The sequence below is a fragment of the Narcine bancroftii genome, chromosome 3, assembly GCF_036971445.1.
Source record: "Narcine bancroftii isolate sNarBan1 chromosome 3, sNarBan1.hap1, whole genome shotgun sequence".
In the NCBI taxonomy this organism is placed as follows: domain Eukaryota; kingdom Metazoa; phylum Chordata; class Chondrichthyes; order Torpediniformes; family Narcinidae; genus Narcine; species Narcine bancroftii.
The window spans coordinates 3,541,185-3,562,039 of NC_091471.1; the positions used below are offsets into that span (position 1 = coordinate 3,541,185).

General features: G+C 48.0%; 1 protein-coding gene across 1 annotated transcript in view; it reads right to left on the reverse strand.

Annotated features, from left to right (window-relative positions):
* Positions 1 to 8,548: 8,548 nt before the first annotated feature.
* LOC138756940 (V-type proton ATPase subunit B, brain isoform-like) overlaps positions 8,549 to 20,855 on the reverse strand; it is a 59,702-nt gene continuing 47,395 nt past the window's right edge. Inside the window, exons 13-14 of the mRNA XM_069923405.1 lie at positions 13,213 to 13,342; positions 8,549 to 9,605 (exon numbers count right to left, since the gene is read on the reverse strand). Coding sequence (XP_069779506.1) covers positions 9,442 to 9,605; positions 13,213 to 13,342 — 294 coding nt within the window. The 3' untranslated portion in view covers positions 8,549 to 9,441. The remainder of the gene's footprint in view (positions 9,606 to 13,212; positions 13,343 to 20,855) is intronic.

The window sequence follows — 20,855 nt, forward strand, 5'->3', positions numbered from 1 at the left end:
AATTATATGCGATAGCTAGAATGGGATTTAATTTGAAAATGTAAATTATGTCTAACAGAGGCGAGGCATTGACTTTCAGCCTATCTCGAATTGTTTTTCTCTCTTAATGTAAGTAGCTTATTAAATGAGGTTGTTGTGTTAGTTTGTGTTTTTCCATGTTTGTAGTGGAAATGAATGTTTTGCATAAAAAAAGGTTAAGATGCCTGCTGAGGGGAGACTGAGGAACAACATTGATGGACGGAGGAGGAGAGAGTTAGGACCTTCCTGTTCCTGGGAGTCCATATCTCAGAGGGTCGCTCCGCCCTGTGGAAAGTGTACAGACTGATTACATCACAGCCTGCTTTGGCCATTTGAGTGCCCAGGATCGGGAAGGCAGCAGACGTAGCCAACCACTGCAGGCATCAGCATGGGGCGTTTCCTCAAGAAGGCATAAGGGGCCCCCATCACCCTGGCCACAACCTCTTCTCACTGCTCCCATTGGCCAGGAGGTACAGGAATCTGAAGACAAGCACCCCTGGGTTCAAGAGCAGTTTCTCTCCAACAACCATCAGGCTGTTACACTGTACCTTGTTACACTGATCAGGGTCTGCTCCAACACCATAAAAGGACATGACTTAAATTCCTTGGGAGTCACTATCTCGAAAGACCTTTCCTGGACCCAACACACCAAGGGCATCGTGACGAAAGCTCGTCAGCACCTCTACTTCCTCAGGAGTTTGTGGAGGTTTGGTACAACACCAGAAACCCTGGCAAATTTCTACAGAGGTGTAGTGGAAAGTGTGCTGGCCAGCTGCATCATAGTCTGGTCTGGGGACACCAAGACCCCTGAGCGTAAAGCTCTGTAAAAGGTAGTGGACACTGCCCAGAACATTACAGACAAAACCCTCCCCACCATCGAGAACATCTATAGGGAACGCTGCCGTCGGAGAGCAGCAGCAATCATCAAGGACCCCCACCACCCAGCACACGCTCTGTTCTCGCTGCTGCCATCAGGTGCCACAAGACTCACACCACCCGGTTCAGGAACAGTTGCTACCCCTCCACCGTCAGCCTCCTCAACAACAAACTCAATCAGGGACATTATTTTTAAAATATTTATGTCACTCTTCTACAGCCGCTATATTGAGTGCGTCCTGGCCGGCTGCATCACAGTGTGGTACGGTTACTGCAGAGAAATAGATCAGAGGGCAATCCACTGGACCATAAGAGCGGCAAAGTGAATTGTTGGAGTCTCTCTCCTCTTCCATCGACGTGATCTACCAGGATCGCTGTCTGAAGAAGGTGCTCACATCTTTCAGCTGCTCCCGTCGGGGAAGAGCTACAGGAGGATCGGAGCCAGTGCCACCAGGCTGAGGAACAGCTTCTTCCCACAGGCAGTGAGGATGCTGAACGACCAAAGGGACCGCTCACACTGACCCTCCGAGACTCTCACATTCACTAAAGAATATTTATTTGTATATATGAATACTTGTCCTGCATGTGTGTTATGTCTGGTTGTGTGTCTGCGTGTTTTGCACCAAGGTCCGGAGAACACTGTTTTGTCAGATTGTACTTGAATAATCAGCTGACAATAAACTTGATTATTGAATAATTATTTACTGTATTATTTATTTAATTAAAACATGTTTCAATTTAAATTTTAAATTTAGACATACAGCACATTAACAGATCCTTTTGTCCCATGAGCCTCCGTCCATTTTACACCCCATTAATGTACACCCCCAGGACGTTTTGAACAGTGGGAGGAAACCAGAGCCACCAGGGAAAACCCACACAGACACGGGGAGAATGTACAAACTCCTTGCAGACAGCGCGGGATTTGAACCCCGGTCCTGGTCGCTGGCGCTGTAACGGCGTTGTGTTAACTGCTACTCTAATTTGCCTTTTGATTTAAGTGAATTATTTCCACCATTAGTTTTGCTTTGCAAGCACCTGTTTGGCCCTAACACTAAACCCTTCAGTATCAGGTCTCAGGGGGTCTGCACTGCTGTCAGTCATTGTCCTGCGACTCTAACCCATCGGGGGGAGGGGGTTGGGGTTGATGAAGGAGAACGGAGCCACTCCTTTCACCCCAGTGGATGGGGGGGGGGGTGCAGGGCAGGGAAATGTTCACCCCCGAAGGCTGCAGCATTTGTTGTGTAACAAGCTCAGAGGACCCCAAAACCCAGCAGCAATAGATATTCACCAAGACAAATGGTTACTTAAACAAAAGTTGCTTTTAATTATCTTTAAACATGAAAACAGGTTCAAACTTTAACTTATCACTATTAACTTACCCCCTTCTCATTCTAAGTGCACGTGTATGTAATGTGTGTGTAAGTTCAGAAAAGTTATTTGATTCACAATCCAATCTCACTTCTCATTCCTCCAAGTTCACTGATTGCAGGCAATTCTTAGACTGTGCACAGAATTGAACATTTATAAAGTTCACCAGGCTTTGGTGCTTGAAAGGTAAATGGTTACCTCTCAGGAAGGTTCTTGTTGGTTTTCAGAAAGATTTGTTGTCCCAGGACATCCACAACTGATCAGCCACTCCAGTATCTTGCTGACGAAACTTTCCCCCTTCAGGGTTCTCCAGATGATAACCTCTTTCTTTCAGGTCACCAGGGAGTTCCTTTTTGTTTCCCTTAATCCAAGTGAAACATTAGCCAGCCAGCCTTATCCTCTTGCATGAACCACAAGAGCTTTGACTAGGCTGTCTTACAAACAGGACGTCCACAAACTTCCCAGCTTGTCCTGTTCCAGTCCCAGCTAGTACAAGTGATCTCGATCTCTCTCTCTCTCTCTCTCTCTTTCTCTCTCTCTCTCTCTCTCTCTCTCTCTCTCTCTGTCTCTGTCTCTCTCTCTCTCTGACAGAGAGAGAGAAAAGCCTGTTTGACTCTCTCTCTGCTTGAAAAACCACATGACCCTCCTAGAACAACAAGTTCTCTTCCAGACAATCTGTGGCTCCAGCAAGATCTTTCATCTGTTGCCTTTTGTAAACAACAATCCATTAGTGAAGTATCTTGTGCACTATCCAAAGCTCTTGCAAAAACTCTGAGGCCCTGATATGTCTAGCATGGGGCAGAGCTCCAGTATTTCAAATAAGATCTGTTTTAAAGTGTTTGTATGTGTCCTACTCTAACAAACCAATTTATCTCCCAAAAACATATCTATATACTCTGTCACAGTTGGGAGACTGGAGAGTGTTGGGAGACTGGAGAGTGTTGGGAGCAGTACTTTGTCTCAGATGGGTTAAGCAAGGAGCGAGGACTTGGCCACTGGTAAGTGCCAGGAACATTGGATTGGCTGGAAGGCAGCTTAAGCTTTAAACAGAGTGGTGATTGGTTGGAGTGAAGCTGACAGATAAGGGGCAGTGACAAATAAAACAAAAAGGCCCTCAGCAGAGCAACCAGTGTGTGAGTGGCTCAGTGTGGGAGTGGGACATTGGCTCGCATGGCTTCGGCAAGGAGGACCAGGAGCAGGCAAGGCTTTTGTGAGTGTAGAAAACTTACCACATTGTAAATAAAGAAGGTGGTGGATCAGGTGATGAGTTGTAGCTGCATGATGTAGGAGCAGGTGGACTCCTTTGTGGTTCGTGATGACCATGTCTGCAGCACATGCTGGTTGCTTGGAGAATCCAGGCTCAAAAGTGATGACCTGGAATCTGAACTTCAAACTGAGGTTCCTGGATGCTGCATTTCAGGAGGCAGTCATGCCCATTAGAATAGCCGCCTCAAATTCAGCTGGTGGTCAGGGACAAGAGGATCAGAATGGGAGTGGGCCAGGAAGTGAGATCCAAGAGAAAGAGCTGGAGGAACCTCAGCCCTTGATCTTGTCTGAGATCCTTGCTCCTTGCATGGATAAGAGTGAGGGCTGGAGGAAGGATGAGCAAGCCAACCGAGGCACTGTGGTTCAGAAAGCCATTCAAGCAGGGAAGAGGAGACAATGTAGTGGTAATTAGGAGAGCAGCATGAGGGGAAGAGACAGAATTCTCTGTTGTGGGGATAGAGTGTCCCAAAGGGTGTGTTGCCTGCCTGGTCCAGTCATTTTATCTGAGCTGCAGAAGAATTTGCAGTGGGAGGGGACAGATCCAGTTGGTGTGGTCCATGTGGGTACAATGTAGGTAGATTGATAGATGGATGAAAGAGTTTCTGCTGAGGGAATATGAGGTCCTAGCATAACAGATTATGTTCTATTTTATATAGTATATAGATATGTTTTAAAGGAGATAAATTGTGGGAGGTTTTTTAGTGTAGGTCACAAACAATCACTTCACAACAGATCTCATTTAAAATGCCAGACCTCTGTTCAAGCCAGAGAATCCAGGCTCCCGGTGCCTTTGCAAAAACTTTGAAGGATGTCTACAGACATCACAAGTAGGTGCTCATTGGAAATGCTGTGGAGTAATGGATTATTGTTTTGGAAAGCAACAGGTGAACGGAATCAGAAGATTGGGTCTGGTGCCACAGTCTGTCTGAATGCAGTTTGGTGTTCTAGGAAGTTTTCTCTGAGTGAGTGAGTGAGTGAGTGAGTGAGTGAGTGAGTGTGTGTGTGTATGTGTGTGTGTGTGTGTGTGTGTGTGAGAGAGAGAGAGAGAGAGAGAGATATGACAAGCTGGCAAGCTTGTGGAAAAACCCCATTTTGAAGATGGGTTGTGAGTTCTTAGTTCTTAGTTCAGCCTAGTCAAAGCCCTTGTGGAGGACTGGCTGCATAATGTTTCACTTGAAATAAGGGAAACAAAAAGGAACTCTGGTGACCTGAAACAAAGAGGTTATCATCTGGAGAACTCTGATGGGGTGAGTTTCTTCGACAAGACACTGAAGTGGTTGATTGGAAGGAATCAGTTTGTGTCCAATGAGCAACAAATCTCTCTCTGAAATTGTGGATAATGAAGAAGGTTTTCAAAGATTGCAGAGGGATTTGGACGCTTAGAAGAGTGGGCTGAAAGATGGCAGATGGAGTTTAATGCTGAGAAGTGTGATGTGTTTCATTTTGGAAGGAATAATCAAGTCTTGCATAGTAAATGGGAGGGCACTGGGGAATGCAGTAGAGCAGAAAAATCTAGAAACAATGGTGCATCGTTCCCTGAAGGTAGAATCTCATGTGGATAGGGTAGCGAAGAGGCTTTTAGCATTCTGGCCTTTATAAATCAAAGCATAGAATATAGGAGTTGGGAGGTGATGTTGAGACTGTTCAAGGCATTGGTGAGGCAAAATTGAGAATACTGTGTGCAGTTCTGGTCACTGAATTATAGGAAGGATATCAACAAGATAAAGAGAGTGCAGAGAAGATTTACGAAAATGTTACCTGGGTTTCAGAATCTAGGTTACAAAGAAAGATTGAGCAAATTAGGTTGAGGGGGGATTTGATAGAGGTATTTAAGATTATGAGGGGGATAGATAGAGGGTAGGAGAGATTGAAACAAGAGGTCATGAGTTAAGGAGCAAAAGTTTAGAAGTAACACGAGGGGGAACTTCTTCACTCAGAGAATGGTGGCCGTGTACAATGAGCTTCCGGGAGAAGCAGTGGCCGCAGGGTCAACGTTGTCATTTAAGGAAAAGTTGGCTAGGTCTATGGATGGGAGGGGAATGGAGGGGAATGGGCAGGGTGCAGGTAGGTGGGATAGAGGAGAGGACTTGGTTCGGTGTGGACTAGATATTTATTTTCTGTATTGCAGTCAGTTTGTTTACATTTCTCTCTTTTCTATATGTATCTTGAGTATAGTTTTTTGCACCAAAGATAATTAGAAATTCTGCCTCACCCGCAGGAAAAAAATGTCAGGGTTGTACATGATGTCATGTAAGTATTCTTAATAATAAATCTGAACATTGAACTTTGAGGCCAGTTGGGACAGAGCAGGGGAAGAAGAATAAAGAAGAGTTAGTGGTCTAATAAGTGTGAGAGTGGAGATGTAGAAGAGTTGTCCATTGTAGAGTGGGGAAGCAGAGAGCAGCTGGAAGCTTCGACATGGAAAGAGGCCCTTCAGCCCAACTTATGCATGCTGTTCAGTGACCCATCTGAGCCAGCCATCTGAACATCCAAATGTCCATTGGATGTTACAATTGTCCACACTGCTAGCACTTCCTTGTTGAATGCGCTGCGTTCCACACAACGTCCATTCTCTGGGTAAAGAAGATACCAAATGATGGAATGCAGAAGTGCAGAATTGCGCTCCCCTGGAGAAAGTCACATACAATCTAAGGAGGAAATATTGTAGCCACTGAAAGCGCAGTGGTGGCTGATAAACGCGAAATGACGACACACACAGTTGCAGGTAAATCCGAACTCGCTTACTTGAGTCACGTTTTAAAACACTGAACCGCGCTTGCCACATCATGACGGTCCGTGACAGTACCCTACACTTGTGGGAGTTGAAGTCTTAATATAGCGCTGCTAAAGTAGGAGACATTCATTAGAGGGCAGCAGGTCCTGTCTAAAATACATGTGCGCACAGATTTGAACTCGCTCCCCCTGCCCTTCAAATTGTAGACACTGTAATACTCAATCCCAGCAGGGAAATGAGTGGGATTATGGAAGCGGGACATGGCGCAGACTTTTCTACTTTTGTTTTTAGTTCTTTCTTTTTGTTCCTTATTTTTGTTATTTATAGTCGGCCTACTTGTTTTCGTAGGTTTCTGTCAGGGTTGTGGACCCCACTAGTATCATTTATGTGACCACATATATTGGGATGGGGAGCTGTCATAAATACAGACTCTGTGTGTTATCTGAATGTTGTAGGGGATTGTGTTGGTTGTTTGAATTTTTAATGAATCTATGAAAATCAAAAATAGAATATTTTAAAAATTTAATGTTCCCTCTGGTCCCTTTTAAATCTCTCCCCCACACCTGAAATCTTTCCCCTCTGGTTTAGGACTCCCCGACCTTCGGGACAAGTCTGCGACCATTCATAAGATCACAAAATAAAGGATCAGAAGCAGGCCATTAGGCCCATCGAGTCTGTTCTGTGACTCTACACTAAGCTGAACTATGCTCACACCTGGTTCCAATTTCCAGCCTTTTCCCCATATCCCTTGATACCCCAGACTACTCGGATACTTATCCATTTCCCAATGATCTGGCCTCCATTGCTTTGTGCGGCAGTGAGTTCCAAAGATCCACAACCCTCTGACTAAAGAAGTTCTTCCTCCTCTCTGTTTTAATTGGACAACTTTGTCCTCAATTCACCCACCAAGGGAAACATCTTATCCACATTCACTCTATCAAAACCTTTCAATATTCGAAATGTCTCTATGAGATCCCCCCTCATTCTCCTAAACTCCAACGAATACAACCCAAGAGCTGCCAAACACTCCCCATACACTAGTCCCTATATTCCGGGAATCATCCTGGTAAATCTCCTCTGCACCCTCTCCAACAATATCACATCCTTTCTAAGATAGGAGGCCCAAAACTGTACACAGTTCTCCATATGGGGTCTCTCCAGAGCCCCATAGAGTCTCATTGACACCTCTCTACTCTTGAAATGAACGCCAACGTAGCATTCACCTTCATGCACTGGTAAGACCTCATTTGGAGTACAGTTTTGGGGCCCCTATTTAAGAAAGGATGTGCTGGCATTGGAGAGCGTTCAGAGAAGATTCAGAAGAATGATTCCTGAAAAGAAGGGCCAGCATTTGAGGAATGATTGTTGGCTCTTGGATTAGACTCCTTGGAGTTCAGAAGAATGAAGGGGAACCTCATCGAAGCACTTTTGAACGTTGAAAGGCCTGGACAGAGTAGATGCAGCAAATTTGTTCCCCATGGGAGGAGAGTCTAGGACAAGAGGGCATTGAAGGGCGTCCGCTTAGAACAGAGACGTGGAGGGATTTCTTCAGCCAGAGAGTGGTAGGCATCTGTAATCTGCTACCACCGGGGACTGTGGAGGTCAGGTCGCTGGGTGTATTTAAGGCAGAAATTGATAGGTATCTGAATAGTCAGGGGATCTAAGGTTATAGGGAGAAGGCCAGGGAGTGGGACTGTGGGAGAATGGATCAGCTCATGATGGAATGGCAGAACAGACTCAATGGGCCAAGTGTTCACCTTCTGCACCTACATATGTTTTGAGTTGGTGCCGTCCAAGGGATTGGACACATTCTTGAAATCAAACAACAGCAGACAATGTCATTTACACAACAAAGCTGACAATCCATTTCTCTTGGCTGTATGAAGGACACCGTTTGACCTGCTGAATTTCCCCAACATGGTGTTTTTACTCAACCCCGGGCACCTGCGAACGTTAGTGTTTCACAGCAGGTTTTGGAATTTCAGATTTCCAGTCTCTGCAGGATTCTGCATCTCACGGTGTCTGTGAGCTCGCCTGTATCCCTCTCCTCCTTCAGTCCTTCCCCTCGTTACCATCAGTGTTGTAGGATCCCCCACCACTCTTCTCTCCACATCCCGCTCCCCACCCCTCTCAGCCACAGAAAACTGGCTCATTTTCTCATTTCCAATTCGGGCTCAGAAATATTGACTCTAATTCTCTCTCCACTGATGCTGTCCGACCTGCTGAGTGCCCGCACCATTGTTTCTGGAGACTTCCAGCTCTGATCCATGCAGAGGCAAGAACAACACAGCGAAGGGTTTTATTAAATCACTACATCAAAAGTGGAATCTTGAAGCAAAGATCAGGAGGTTCCAGGTCAGTGATGATTCAGATAATTCCAGCAAACTTCTCTTCATTCAGGACAAAGAATTGGCTTGAGTCTGATTAAAGCAGGTCGGCGTACTGGGAGAGAGTGCAGGCCTTTGCCCTAGGGAGGGCCAGTGAACTGGGTCGGCATTACTAACCCCACTTACAGCCTCTCCAGAGAAGGGGGGAGGGGCAAGGGAGGAAGAGAGAATGGTAGGGAGGGAGAGAGAGAGAGAGAGAGAGAGAGAGAGAGAGAGAGAGAGAGAGAGAGGAGGGACTGGGAGGGAGTTAGGGAAGTGAGGAGGGGGTAAGGGTGGGGAATGGGGTGTGGGGAAGTGGTGGGGGGTGAGGCTGGGTTGGGGAGGGGGGTTTGGGTGGGGAGTGGTGAGGGGAGGTGGGGGTGATGATGGGGTAGGGTGGGAGGTGAGGGGAGGTAGGGGGTGGGGAAGTGTGTAGGGTGAGGGTGGGGGTGGGGTGTGGGGGTGAATGTGGGGTGGGGAGTGGGTGAGGGGATGAGGTGGGGGGTTGGGATAAGGGAGAGGGTAGTTGGGGGTTGAGGGTGGAGTGGGGAATGGGGAGGTGGGAGGTAGGGGGGAGTGGGGAATGGGGGTGAATATGGGTTGGGGAGTGGGGTGAGGGGATGGTGGGGGGGTTGGGAATGGGGAGAGGGTAGTTGGGGAGTGAGGGTGGGAGTGGGATGAGGGGATGTGGTGGGGGGTTGGGATTGGGGAGAGGGTAGCTGGGGGGTGGGGTGGGAGTGGGGAGTGGGGCGTTGGGAGGTGGGGGAATGCGTGGAGCCCTGGGGGGTCCGAGCCAGGCATTGTGGGGTCTCACAGCTGGGCCCCAGCATCCTCCTTGCCCTCGCGGGATTCACGGGGGTAGAACTCGGAGACAAGGTGGGCCGGGATCCGTTTCAGCATCTCCTTGGGGAAGATCCGCAGCAGCTGCCAGCCGATGTCCAGCGAGTCGAAGACAGACCGGTTCTCGTAGGGACCTGGAACAGAGCATCGCTGTTAGGGGGGGGGGGGGGCGGGGGAGGCCACTCTGCCCATCTAAAAGGGACTGAGGCAGGCCACTCTACCCATCTAACACAGATAGGGGAAGGTCACTCTTCCCATCTAACAGGGATGGGGGAAGGCCACTCTGGCCATCTAACAGGTGCAGTGGAGGCCACTCTGCCAATCTAACATGGACAGGGGCCGGCCACTCTGACCATCTAACAGGGGCAGGAGAAGCCACTCTGCACTCTACCTATCCAACAGTGACAGGAGCAGGCTTCTGCCCCCCTCCAACAGGGATGGGAGCAGGCCACTCTGCCCGTGTAACCCGACACACGAGCGGAAGGAGGACACCACTCCACCCTAACACAAAGACAGGATGAGGCCACTCTGTCTCTCTATTGCAGGGAGAGGAGGAGGACTCCCTGCCCCTCTAACTTGTCACACAGGGGCAAGAGCAGGCCTTTCAGCCCATCTACTTATTATATAGGGATAGGACAAGGTTTCAGCTGAATGCCTTTGTGGCAATAACTTAGATTTGGAGTCCTACAGCACGTCCGCTGGCTCTCCACTCCATTGGGACCATCTACACTAATACCCCACATTTTCATGATGTTCCCCTAGATCCTACCCCTCACCCAGTGATGAAAGGATATCATTAATCAGGAAAAGGGCACAGGAAAAATTCACCAGGATGTTCTAGGGACCAGAGGACTTGAGTTATAAGAAGAGGCTGGACAGGATGGGACTCCCTCCCACCCAACTCCCCCAACCCCACTCCCCCACCCCGTCACAGCTCCAGTGATCGGGGTTCGAATCCCACACCGTCTTGGGACCAGAGTTTGTATGTGAATCCTCACCCCCACTCCCCACCCCAATTCTACTCCCCATTCCCCAACCCCTCTCCATCTCCCCTCACCCCACACCCCACTCTCAGCCTCACCACTCCAACTCCCCTCTCCCTACTCCCCAACCCCTCACCACCTCCCCTCAACCAACTCTTCACCCTCACCCTCACCCCTCAAACTTGCCTCACCCCACTCCCCATTCCCCAACCCCCACCACATGCCCTCACCCCACTTTGCACTCCCACCCTCACCCCCAACTCCCCTCTCCCCACTCCCCAACCCCCACCACATTCCCTCACCCCACTTCCCACACCCACCTTCACCCCCAACTCCCCTCACCCCCACACCCACCACCTTCACACCCCACCCTCACCCCCTCCCATCAACCCCACTCCCCAACCCCAATACCTACCCACCTTCAACCCCCAACTCCCATCAACCCCACCACCCACCACCTCCCTTCACCCCACTCCACACCCCCACCCTCACCCCCCAACTCCCCTCACACCCACTCCACAACCTCCACCACCAACCACCTCACCTCACCCCACTCCCCCACCCCCACCCTCTCCCCCAACTCCCCTCACTCCCAACCCCCCACCCCACCCCCTCACCCCACCCCCACCCTCACCCCTCCAACTCCCTTCAACTCACTCCCCACCCCCACCCTCAACCCACCACCTCCCCTCACTCCACTCCCCACCCTCAAACTCCCCTCACCCTACTCCACACCCCCACCCTCACCCCACCCTCACCCCCCAATTCCAGGCTCTCCACTCCCCACACCCACCCTCACCCCCAACTCCCCTCACCCCCACTCCCCAACCCCTACCACCCACCCCCAACCTCACCCAACCTCCACCACTCACCACATCCCCTCACCCCACTCCCCATCCCCACCCTCACCCCCAACTCCCCTCACCCCACTCCCCAACCCCACCCTCACCCCACTCCCCAACCCCCATCACCCTCCACCTCCCCTCACCCTTCTCCCCACTCCCCAAACCCTCACCACATCCCCTCACCCCACTCCCCACCCCCACCGTCACCCCCACTCCCCAACTTCCACCACCCACCACCTCCCCTCACCCTACTCCTCAACCCCACCCTCATGCCCCCAATTCCCCCTCCCCTCTCCCCATTCCCCAACTCCCCACCACTTCCCCTCACCCCACTCTCCACCCCCACCCTCTCCCTCACCCACACTCCCCAACCCCCACCATCCTCCACCTCCCCTCATCCTACTCCCCACTCCCCAACCCCCATCACATCCCCTCACCCCACTCCCCACCCCCACCCTCACCCCCACTTCGCAACCCCCACCACCCCACCACCTCCCCTCACCCTACTCCTCAACCCCACCCTCATGCCCCCAATTCCCCCTCCCCTCTCCCCATTCCCCAACTCCCCCACCACTTCCCCTCACCCCACTCTCCACCCCCACCCTCTCCCTCACCCACACTCCCCAACCCCCACCATCCTCCACCTCCCCTCATCCTACTCCCCACTCCCCAACCCTCATCACATCCCCTCACCCCACTCCCCACCCCCACCCTCACCCCCACTTCGCAACCCCCACCACCCACCACCTCCCCTCACCCTACTCCTCAACCCCACCCTCATGTCCCCAACTCCCTTCTCCCCATTCCCCTACCCCCCCACCACCTCTCCTCACTCCGCTCCTCCAGGGGCTCCCACCCTTCAAAATGTTTGGGGGTTGTAGGTCAATTGGGTGTAAATGGGCGGCTCGTGCTCATGGGCCGGAAGGGCTGTTTACCGTGATGTATGTCTAAATTAAAAAATTTTAAAATTTAATTTAAATTTTAAAAAATCAAAGTCCACATATAAAGTCTTTTCCCTTGCTCCGGGGAGCCTAAAACCTGAGGTGAAAAGGTTTTAGGGTAAAGGTTCCATTATTGTCACATGAATGCAACGTACATGAAATTCTTTGATTTTTTTTCTACCTTTAAGCAGACAGAGAGTCTCCACTTTGTCCAGCACCCCTCACAGAAACCTGCAGTACCTGGTGCTCCCAGGCAGTCTCCCCTACAAGTACTGACCAGGCCTGAGCGTGCTTAGATTCTGGGATCAGACAATTCTATTAGGCTTCGGGAAAGGTTTAAAGGGGACCTGAGGTGGCACCTTCTTCACATAGAGGACAGTGGGTGTGGAACAAGCTACTGGGGGAAGGGGTGGTTCACAGTGTTTTAGAGTAATTTAGATAGCTCCATGGATAGGAAAGGTTCAGGGGGAGAGGGGCTGCATGGAGGCAAATGGGTCTGCCTCAGGTAGACAGCTGGGTCAGCATGGGATAGTTGGGCAGAAGGGCCTGTTATCGTGCTGTGAGGCCAGCTAGCCTCTCTGACACGCACACCTTTGGGACTGTAGCCCCTGGGGGAGAGGTGGAAAGTCCATGCGGTTACGGGGGGGGGAGCGGGTGGATCTCCATAGAAACAGCGCCGTAGGTTGGGATCGAACCTGGGTTGCCAGAGTATGAGGTAGCTGCACTACCTGCTGTGCCGACATGCCAGACTTTTCACTCCAGGATTGGAGCCCAGGGATGACCGAGGGGGAGTCTGTGGAGCACCTCCAGGCGCTGACCTGGGGTTTCAGTGCCTGTCGGACACTGGCTTTGGGCCGCGTGTCCAAAGATATGACTGACCGGTCTCCGTGGAGCCTGGTTGATGTACCCCCAGGGGCTGACCCATGGTTTTGGAACCCCCCCCACCGTCAGACCCTTGGTCTGCACCTTTACCTTGGGAGATGAAATTCCTCTCAAATTTCTGCAGGAACTCCAGGTAGAGGAGGTCGTCGGATGTCAGGGCTTCTTCACCAACTACAGCCTTCATTGCCTGCACGTCCTTCCCAATGGCATAGCACGCATACTGTCAGTGGGATACCAGATGTCAGCAATGCAGAGAGGGAGAGAGGGAGCAGAGAACATGGTCCATTCCAGCACAGGACAGTGCCTGTCCAAGTGTCTTTTTAATGCCCTCAATGTTCCAGCCTCCACCACTCCCCCTGGCAAGGCATTCCAGGCCCCCACAACTCCCTGCATAAAAAAACCTACCCCTGACGTCTCCACCCAAAATACTCTCCTCTCACCTTAAGCTATGTCCTCTAGTGTTTGCTACTGTCGCCCCAGGGAAAAGGCGCTGGCTATCCGCCCTATCCAAACCCCTCACAATCTTGTAGACCTCCCTCTCATACTTCATTGCTCAAGTAGCAGGGCAGCACAGGACCAAGTCCCTCCCGACCACCTGCCTTGTTGAACACAAGGTCCCAATCAAAAGTCAATCTCTGCTCCCTGCACACGATCTACATCCCTTCATCCCCTGCAGATCCAGAAGAATGAGGGGAGATTCGATGGAGGTATTTGAAATTACGAGGAGTATGGACAGAGAAAATGTACATTGCACAGCACAGGTCCTTTGGCCCCCCAATGCTGTGCCGACCGTTAGATCCTGCCTCCCACATCACCCTCCACTTTAAATTCCTCCATGTGCTTGTCTCGTCATCTCTTGAATTTCCCCAATGTACCTGCCTCCACCACTGACCCAGGCCATGCATTCCACGCACCAACCCCTCTCTGGGTAAAAAATCTTCCTCTAATATTGCTCTTGAACTTCCTTACAGTTGTACTGAGCGTGCTTCTGGGATCAGACAATTCTATTAGGCTGAGCCGTGGTGCCCTGGGAAGGAGGTGCTGGCCGCCCACTCTATCGATTCCTCTTGATATACCTCTATCACCTCTCCTCTCATCCTCCTTCTCTCCAAAGAGTAAAGCCCTCGCTCCCTTAATCTCTGCTCATGGTGCATCCTCTCTGAACCAGGTAGCATCCTGGTAAATCTCCTCCGCCCCCTTTCCTACCCCTCCACGTCTTTCTGATAATGAGGCGACCAGAACTGGACACAGTTCTCCAAGTGGGGTCTAACTGTATCATTACCTCATGGCTCTTAAACTCAGTCATAAACTCATAAGCTTTCTTAATGACCTTGTCTACCTGTGAGGGAATGTTCAGGGATCTGTGGACATGGACCCCCAGCTCCCTCTGCTCTTCCACACGACCAAGAATCCTGCCATTAACTTTGTTCTCTGCCTTGGAGTTTGTCCTTCCAAAGTGACCACCTCACACTTCTCCAGATTGAACCCCATCTGCCACTTCTCAGCCCAGCTCTGCATCCTATTAATGTCCTTCTGCCATCTTCTACAATCCTCTCTCAACATTATCCACATCACCTCCAACCTTTGTGTCATCTACAAACTTTCCAACACATCCTTTTATCCCCTCATCCAAGTGGTTAATAAAAATCACGAAAAGCAGAGGTCCCAGAACCGATCCTTGAGGGACTTCATGAGACACAGCCCTCCAATCTGAATGTACTCCCTCCATCACAATCCCCTGCTTTCTACAGGCAAAGCAATTCTGAATACACACGGCCAAGCTTCCCTGGACCCCAAGCCTTCTGACTTTCTGAATAAGACTACCTTGTGGAACTTTGTCAAATGCCATGTAGACCATCCACCGCACTATTCCCATCAATATGTATGGACACCTCCTCAAAGGACTTGATCAGGCTTGTGAGATGTGATCTGATCTTCACATGCTGACTGTCCCTGATCAGACCAGGATTCTCTAAATGCCTATATATCTTGTCTCTAAGAATCCTTAGTCACCTGGACTTTTCCTACTACTTGCTGGTTGGCTTTCTCCACTGAGGGTAGGTGAGATACAAACCAAAGAACATGGGTTAAGGGTGAAAGGGAGAAGTTTAGGGGGAACGTCTTGACACAGAGAGTGGTGGGAGTGTGGAATGAGCTGATCAAGTCTGCCAGTGGATGGAGTTTCTCTTTTGTTAGGGAATGATTTAGCAGAGGGTAAAGTCATACCTGCAGTGAAACTCACAAGTAAGCCATTGGTTTATGAGACCGAAAAGGATTTGGAAATCTACCCTGCGTGTGCCATTACTAGAGCCAAGTCTAGAAAAAAGGTAGAGGGAGAGAAAGTCTGTGACGATCCTGTAGTGGAGACGAGCAGTGAGGACAAACCTAAGGATCCAGCTTTGCTGTTGTCAAGAGAGGAATTAATAGCCAGACAAAAACATGATCCTGATGTTGCTGGGATAAGAGATAAGATTTTGTCTAACCAGGGAATTGAAACTGTGCCAGTAGGTTACTTTGTTCAAGATAGAATATTGATGAGAAAGTGGAGACCACAAGTGATACCTGCCAGTGAAAACTGGGCGGTAGTAAGGCAAGTTGTAATTCCCAAAACTTACAGGAATGAAGTATTAAAGTTGGCTCATAGTACACCTTTAGGAGGTCATCTTGGAGTGAAGAAGACAGTAAAAAAGATAAGGAAACAGTTTTACTGGCCGAAATGAAGAAAGGATGTTGTGAACTTTTGTAGAGCCTGTCACCCTTGTCAACTGGTGGGTAAGCCGAATTAAGGACCACCAGTGGCACCTTTACAACCCATCTCTGCTTTTGGGGAGCCCTTCTCAAAAGTGATAGTGGGTTGTGTTGGCCCATTACAAAGAAACATTAAAGCAAAGACAATTGTGAAGGCTATGCTAAAATTTTTCACACTGTTTGGCCTACCAAGGGAAATTCAATCGGACCAAGGGAGTAATTTTATGTCTGGAATATTTCAACAAGTGATGTATGAATTGGGAGCCCATCAAATTGTGTCATCTGCCTATCATCCTGAAAGTCAAGGGGCCTTGGAAAGGTTCCACTTAACTGTGAAAAATGTGATAAGGGCTTATTGCGTGGAAAATAAAAAGGGGCGGGATGAGGGAATCCATTTGTTATTGTTTGCTGTTAGAGAGGCAATTCAGGAGTCTCTTGGTTTTAGTCCATTTGAGTTGGTGTTTGGTCATGAGGTCAGGGGTCCATTACTATTGTTGAAGGAACAGTGGATACATAATGATATACAATCAAATCTGGTGGATTATGAAAAACCAATCACATCAGGCTTGCGAGATGGCAAAGAAAAATTTAAAAACTGCTCAGGGAAAAATGAAAATTCGGTTTGATCAAAAAGCAAACATTCGGGACATTAAACCTGGCGACAAAGTATTGGTTCTGTTTCCAATGCAGTCAAACCCTTTGAAAGCTCAGAGGTGAAATCAAAAATGAACCAGGTCACCTATGTCATTGAGATGCCTAATCATTGAAGAGGGACACAGGTGTGTCACGTGAACATGCTTAAACCTTACTTTGAGAAAATAACTGAGGAGGAGACTAGGATTCCAACCAAGGTGCTTAGAGGAAAGTAAGGAGGAGATAAGTTTCGTGGAAGGTTACAAAGGACAGAAAGTGATAAGCCCCAGGCTGGAAAATTCTATAGTTTTGAAAAACTTAGAAACCAAGATAATGCATTTGACTAAATCAGAAAGGGAAGAAATGAAGACATTACTTATGAAATTTAAGGATATATTCCCAGATGTTCCAACTACTGTGGCTTGTCATGAAGTGGAGGTCAGTGATGCTAAGCCTATTAAGCAGCATCCTTACCAAGTTAATCAGGAAAAGAGCAGATTGTTGGATCAAGAGGTGGATTATATGATCAAAAATGACATCATCTGAAAATCGAGTTCAAATTGGAGTTCACCCTGTGTTCTGGTGCCTAAGTCAGATGGCTCAATTAGGTTTTGTACAGATTATCGAAAGGTAAACATGGTGACAAAGACTGATGCGTTCCCTATTCCCAGAATAGATGATTGTATAGATAAGGTGGGGAAAGCTAAATTTCTTACAAAGATTGATTTCTTAAATGGATACTGGTGTGTTCCTTTGACAGAGAAACGCAGGGAGATTTCTGCATTTGTTACACCTTCACGATTGTATGAGTATAATGTTATGCCTTTCTGGATGAAAAATGCACCTGGCACATTTCAGAGAATGATTAATGCAGTAATTCAGGGTGTAGAGCACACAGGAGCCTATATCGATGATTTAGTAATTAGTATAGATACATGGGAAGAACACATGCTTGAATTAGAGCAGCTATTTCAGAGACTGGTGGAAGTACACTTCAGTGAATTTGCACAAGAGTGAGTTTGGACATGCCACTGTAATTTATCTGGGTTATGTGGTAGGACAGGGACAGGTGGCATCGTTGGAGTGAAAGTATTGGCTATCACTGCATTCCCTATCCTCGGTAATAAGAAAGCTCTTTGGAGATTTCTAGGTATGATTGTCAACTATTGTAGAATTGCAGAAATTCCACCCCCATTAACAAAACTACTTGGAAAGAAAGAAAAATTTTTCTTGTCAGATGCATGCCAGGAAGCGTTTCTGAAGTTAGAGGCCATTTTATGCCATCAGCCGGTTCTTGTGTTCCCTAACTTTGAAAAGCCATTCTCTTTAGCTGTGGATGCCAGTGACGAAGTGGTTGGTGCTGTACTGTTACAGAAGAAGGATGGTGATGGAGTAGAACATACTATTTCATACTTCTCAAAAAAGTTTAACGACCATCAACAAAATTATTCGACCATTGAGAAGGAGTTATTAGCGCTTGTTTTAGTGTTGCAACATTTTGATGTGTATATTTGTACTGCTCAAAAACCATTAATAATATATACTGATCATAATCCATTAGTTTTTCTGTCTAAAATGAAAAATAAGAACAGACGTTTAGTGAACTGGAACTTAATGTTACAAGAGTATGATTTAATTATTACACACATAAAGGGGGTGGATAACGTAATAGCAGATTGTTTGTCAAGATGTTAATCTGGGTAGATATGAATCTAATCACATATTTACTGTAAAAAATTGAGTGTTTATTTTATTTTATTTATGTAATATTTCCATTAATTGTTAAAAATTTGTTCTTGTTTACCAAATTTTTTTTTTAGCAGAGCAGTTGATACAATTCTGTGATGTGTATTGGCAGTTCGGCAGGCAGCAACCTCCTTTGAAGAAGACCGCAGAGCCCACCTCACTGACAAAAGACAAAGGAGGAAAAACCCAACACCCAACCCCAACCAACCAATCTTTCCTTGCAACCGCTGCAACCGTATCTGCCTGTCCCGCATCGGACTTGTCAGCCACAAATGAGCCTGGAGGTGATGTGGACATTACCCCTCCATAAATCTTTGTCCATGAAGCCAAGCCAAAGAAGGAAAAATTGGCCAATGTGTTTTGTGGTTTTATGTTAAAAAGTGAAAGTTTGCCTGAGAGAGCCAAGGTGAAGGTGGACTCCTGAGAGAGTGGGAGACGGACTGAGCGTGCAGAAAATGATCTAAAGATTTCTGGACTTGGATGATAAACTACCACTGAGTGAAAGAAGGCCCAGAGCATGAGTCATGGTCTGGAGGACAGTTTAGAATGTTGGGGATTTTAAAATGGATGAACATTCCGAAGGCAGCCAGAAGGATCCAGACCAAGCCATTGGTTCCTCTCTCTGCAAGCAACACGAGACAACCTCAAATTTTGTGCTCTCTCTCTCTCTCTCTCAAAGATCTTTTGGCTTCAGTTTCCCAAACAAACTGAACTTTGTTTATGATCTTTACTTCAGTTGAGATTGAAGTTTTGTGTGTTTTGTGTTTAAGGTTTTCTGTGGGCTGGTTGGAAATATAACTTCGACTTTAATTACATATGTTAAAATTAGGGTGGGGAATTTATTAGTTTTACACTCTTATAGATTTACATAGTAACCAGTGGGTATTGTTATAAATGGGGGGATTTTGAATTAAAGTTTAAAGGTGAATTTTTGTTAATAAAGTAATTGTTCATCTTTACCCCTGTGTGATCTGCCTTCTTTGTGGTTGCTGGTTTGATCTTGTAACACATTAAAGAAGAATTTGGACAGGTCCATGGATGGGAGGGAGATGGAGGGATAGGGACTTGGGTGCAGGTCAGTGGGACTAGGCAAATTAGTAGTTTGGCACAGACTCGAAGGGCCGAAGTTTCTGTGCTGTAAGGTTCTATGGTTCTTTGCGTCTGTCTGGAAGCCTCTAAAACATGTCTGCTGTACCTGCTTCCACCACTATCCCTAGCAGTCCATTCCACTCTCTGTGTAAAATATTTACCCCACACATCTCTCCCTTAAATATCCTCCCCCTCACCCTCACCTAAACACACGGCCTCCAGTGTGTGAAGGTTTTACCCTGGGGAAAAGACTCTGTTTGCTCACCCTATCGGTGGCTTCATGATTTTATCCACCTCTATCAGGTCTCCCCTCAGCCTCTAATGCTCCAGAGAAAACAAACGAACGATGGTTGTGGCATGGTTAACATTGCGGTTGGCCTAACGCCTTTACAGCACCTGTGACCCAGGTTCGAATCCAGTGTCTGTCTGTAAGGAGCTTGAATGTTTTCCCCGTGTCTATATCTGGGGGCATAGTTTCCTCCTACCGTTCAAAACGTGCTGGGAGTGTAGGTTAATTGGGTGCAAATAGGAGGTACAGGCTCATGGGCTCTGTTACTGTGCTGTATGTTTAAACTGAAAAATTTCAATTTAAAACATTTTGCCTGATCACTCATCCCCTCTAAACCAGACAACATCCTTGTGAACCTTTCCAAAGCCTCCACGACCTTCCTGCAATGGGGCAGCCAGCACAGCACACAGTATTTCAAGTGCAGCCTAACCAAAGTTTTATATCGCTGCCATGTGACCTGTTTACGCATAGCCCCACACAATGAAACCAAGCATCTCATACACCTTCTGTACCACCCCATCTACTTGTGTGGCCACTTTCAATGAGCTGTGCATCTGGGTCCCTGATTCCTCTGCACACCTGATGCATTCTTTGATAACTCTACACACTGCACGAGAGAGAGAGAGAGAGAGAGAGAGAGAGAGAGAGAGAGAGAGAGGAAGGAAGGAAGTGACCATCTTCTGAAGCCCTTTGACAAGGAGCCATACATGAGGTTACTTAACAAGATAAGAGCCCATGATATAACAGGAAACACACAGTGTGGGGAGAGCATTGGCTGATTGGCAGGCAGCAGGAATGCAGGGATCATATTCTGATTGGTTGCCAGTTGTTAGTGGGGTTTCCACAGGGGTCGGGGTTGGGGCCATTTCTTTTTATGTTGTACATTAATGATTCAGATTGTGGAATGAATGGTTTTGTGGCCAAGTTTTCAGATGATAGGAAGGTGGGTGGAGGAGCAGGGGTGTCGAGAAAACATGGAGGCTGCAGAAGGACGTGGACAAATTAAGAGAATGGGCAGAGAAGTGGTAAATGAATATAATGCCAGATTGTGAACGTTCACACACTTTGGTAGAAGAATTAAAGAGCAGATTATATTTTTAAATGGGGAGAAAATTGGAAATATCCAGATGGAAAGAGGGCTGGGAGTCCTCATGCAGGATGGCCTGAAGGTAAACTTGCAGGTTGAGCCAGTGGTGAAGAAGGCGAATATGATGCTGGTGTTCACTTC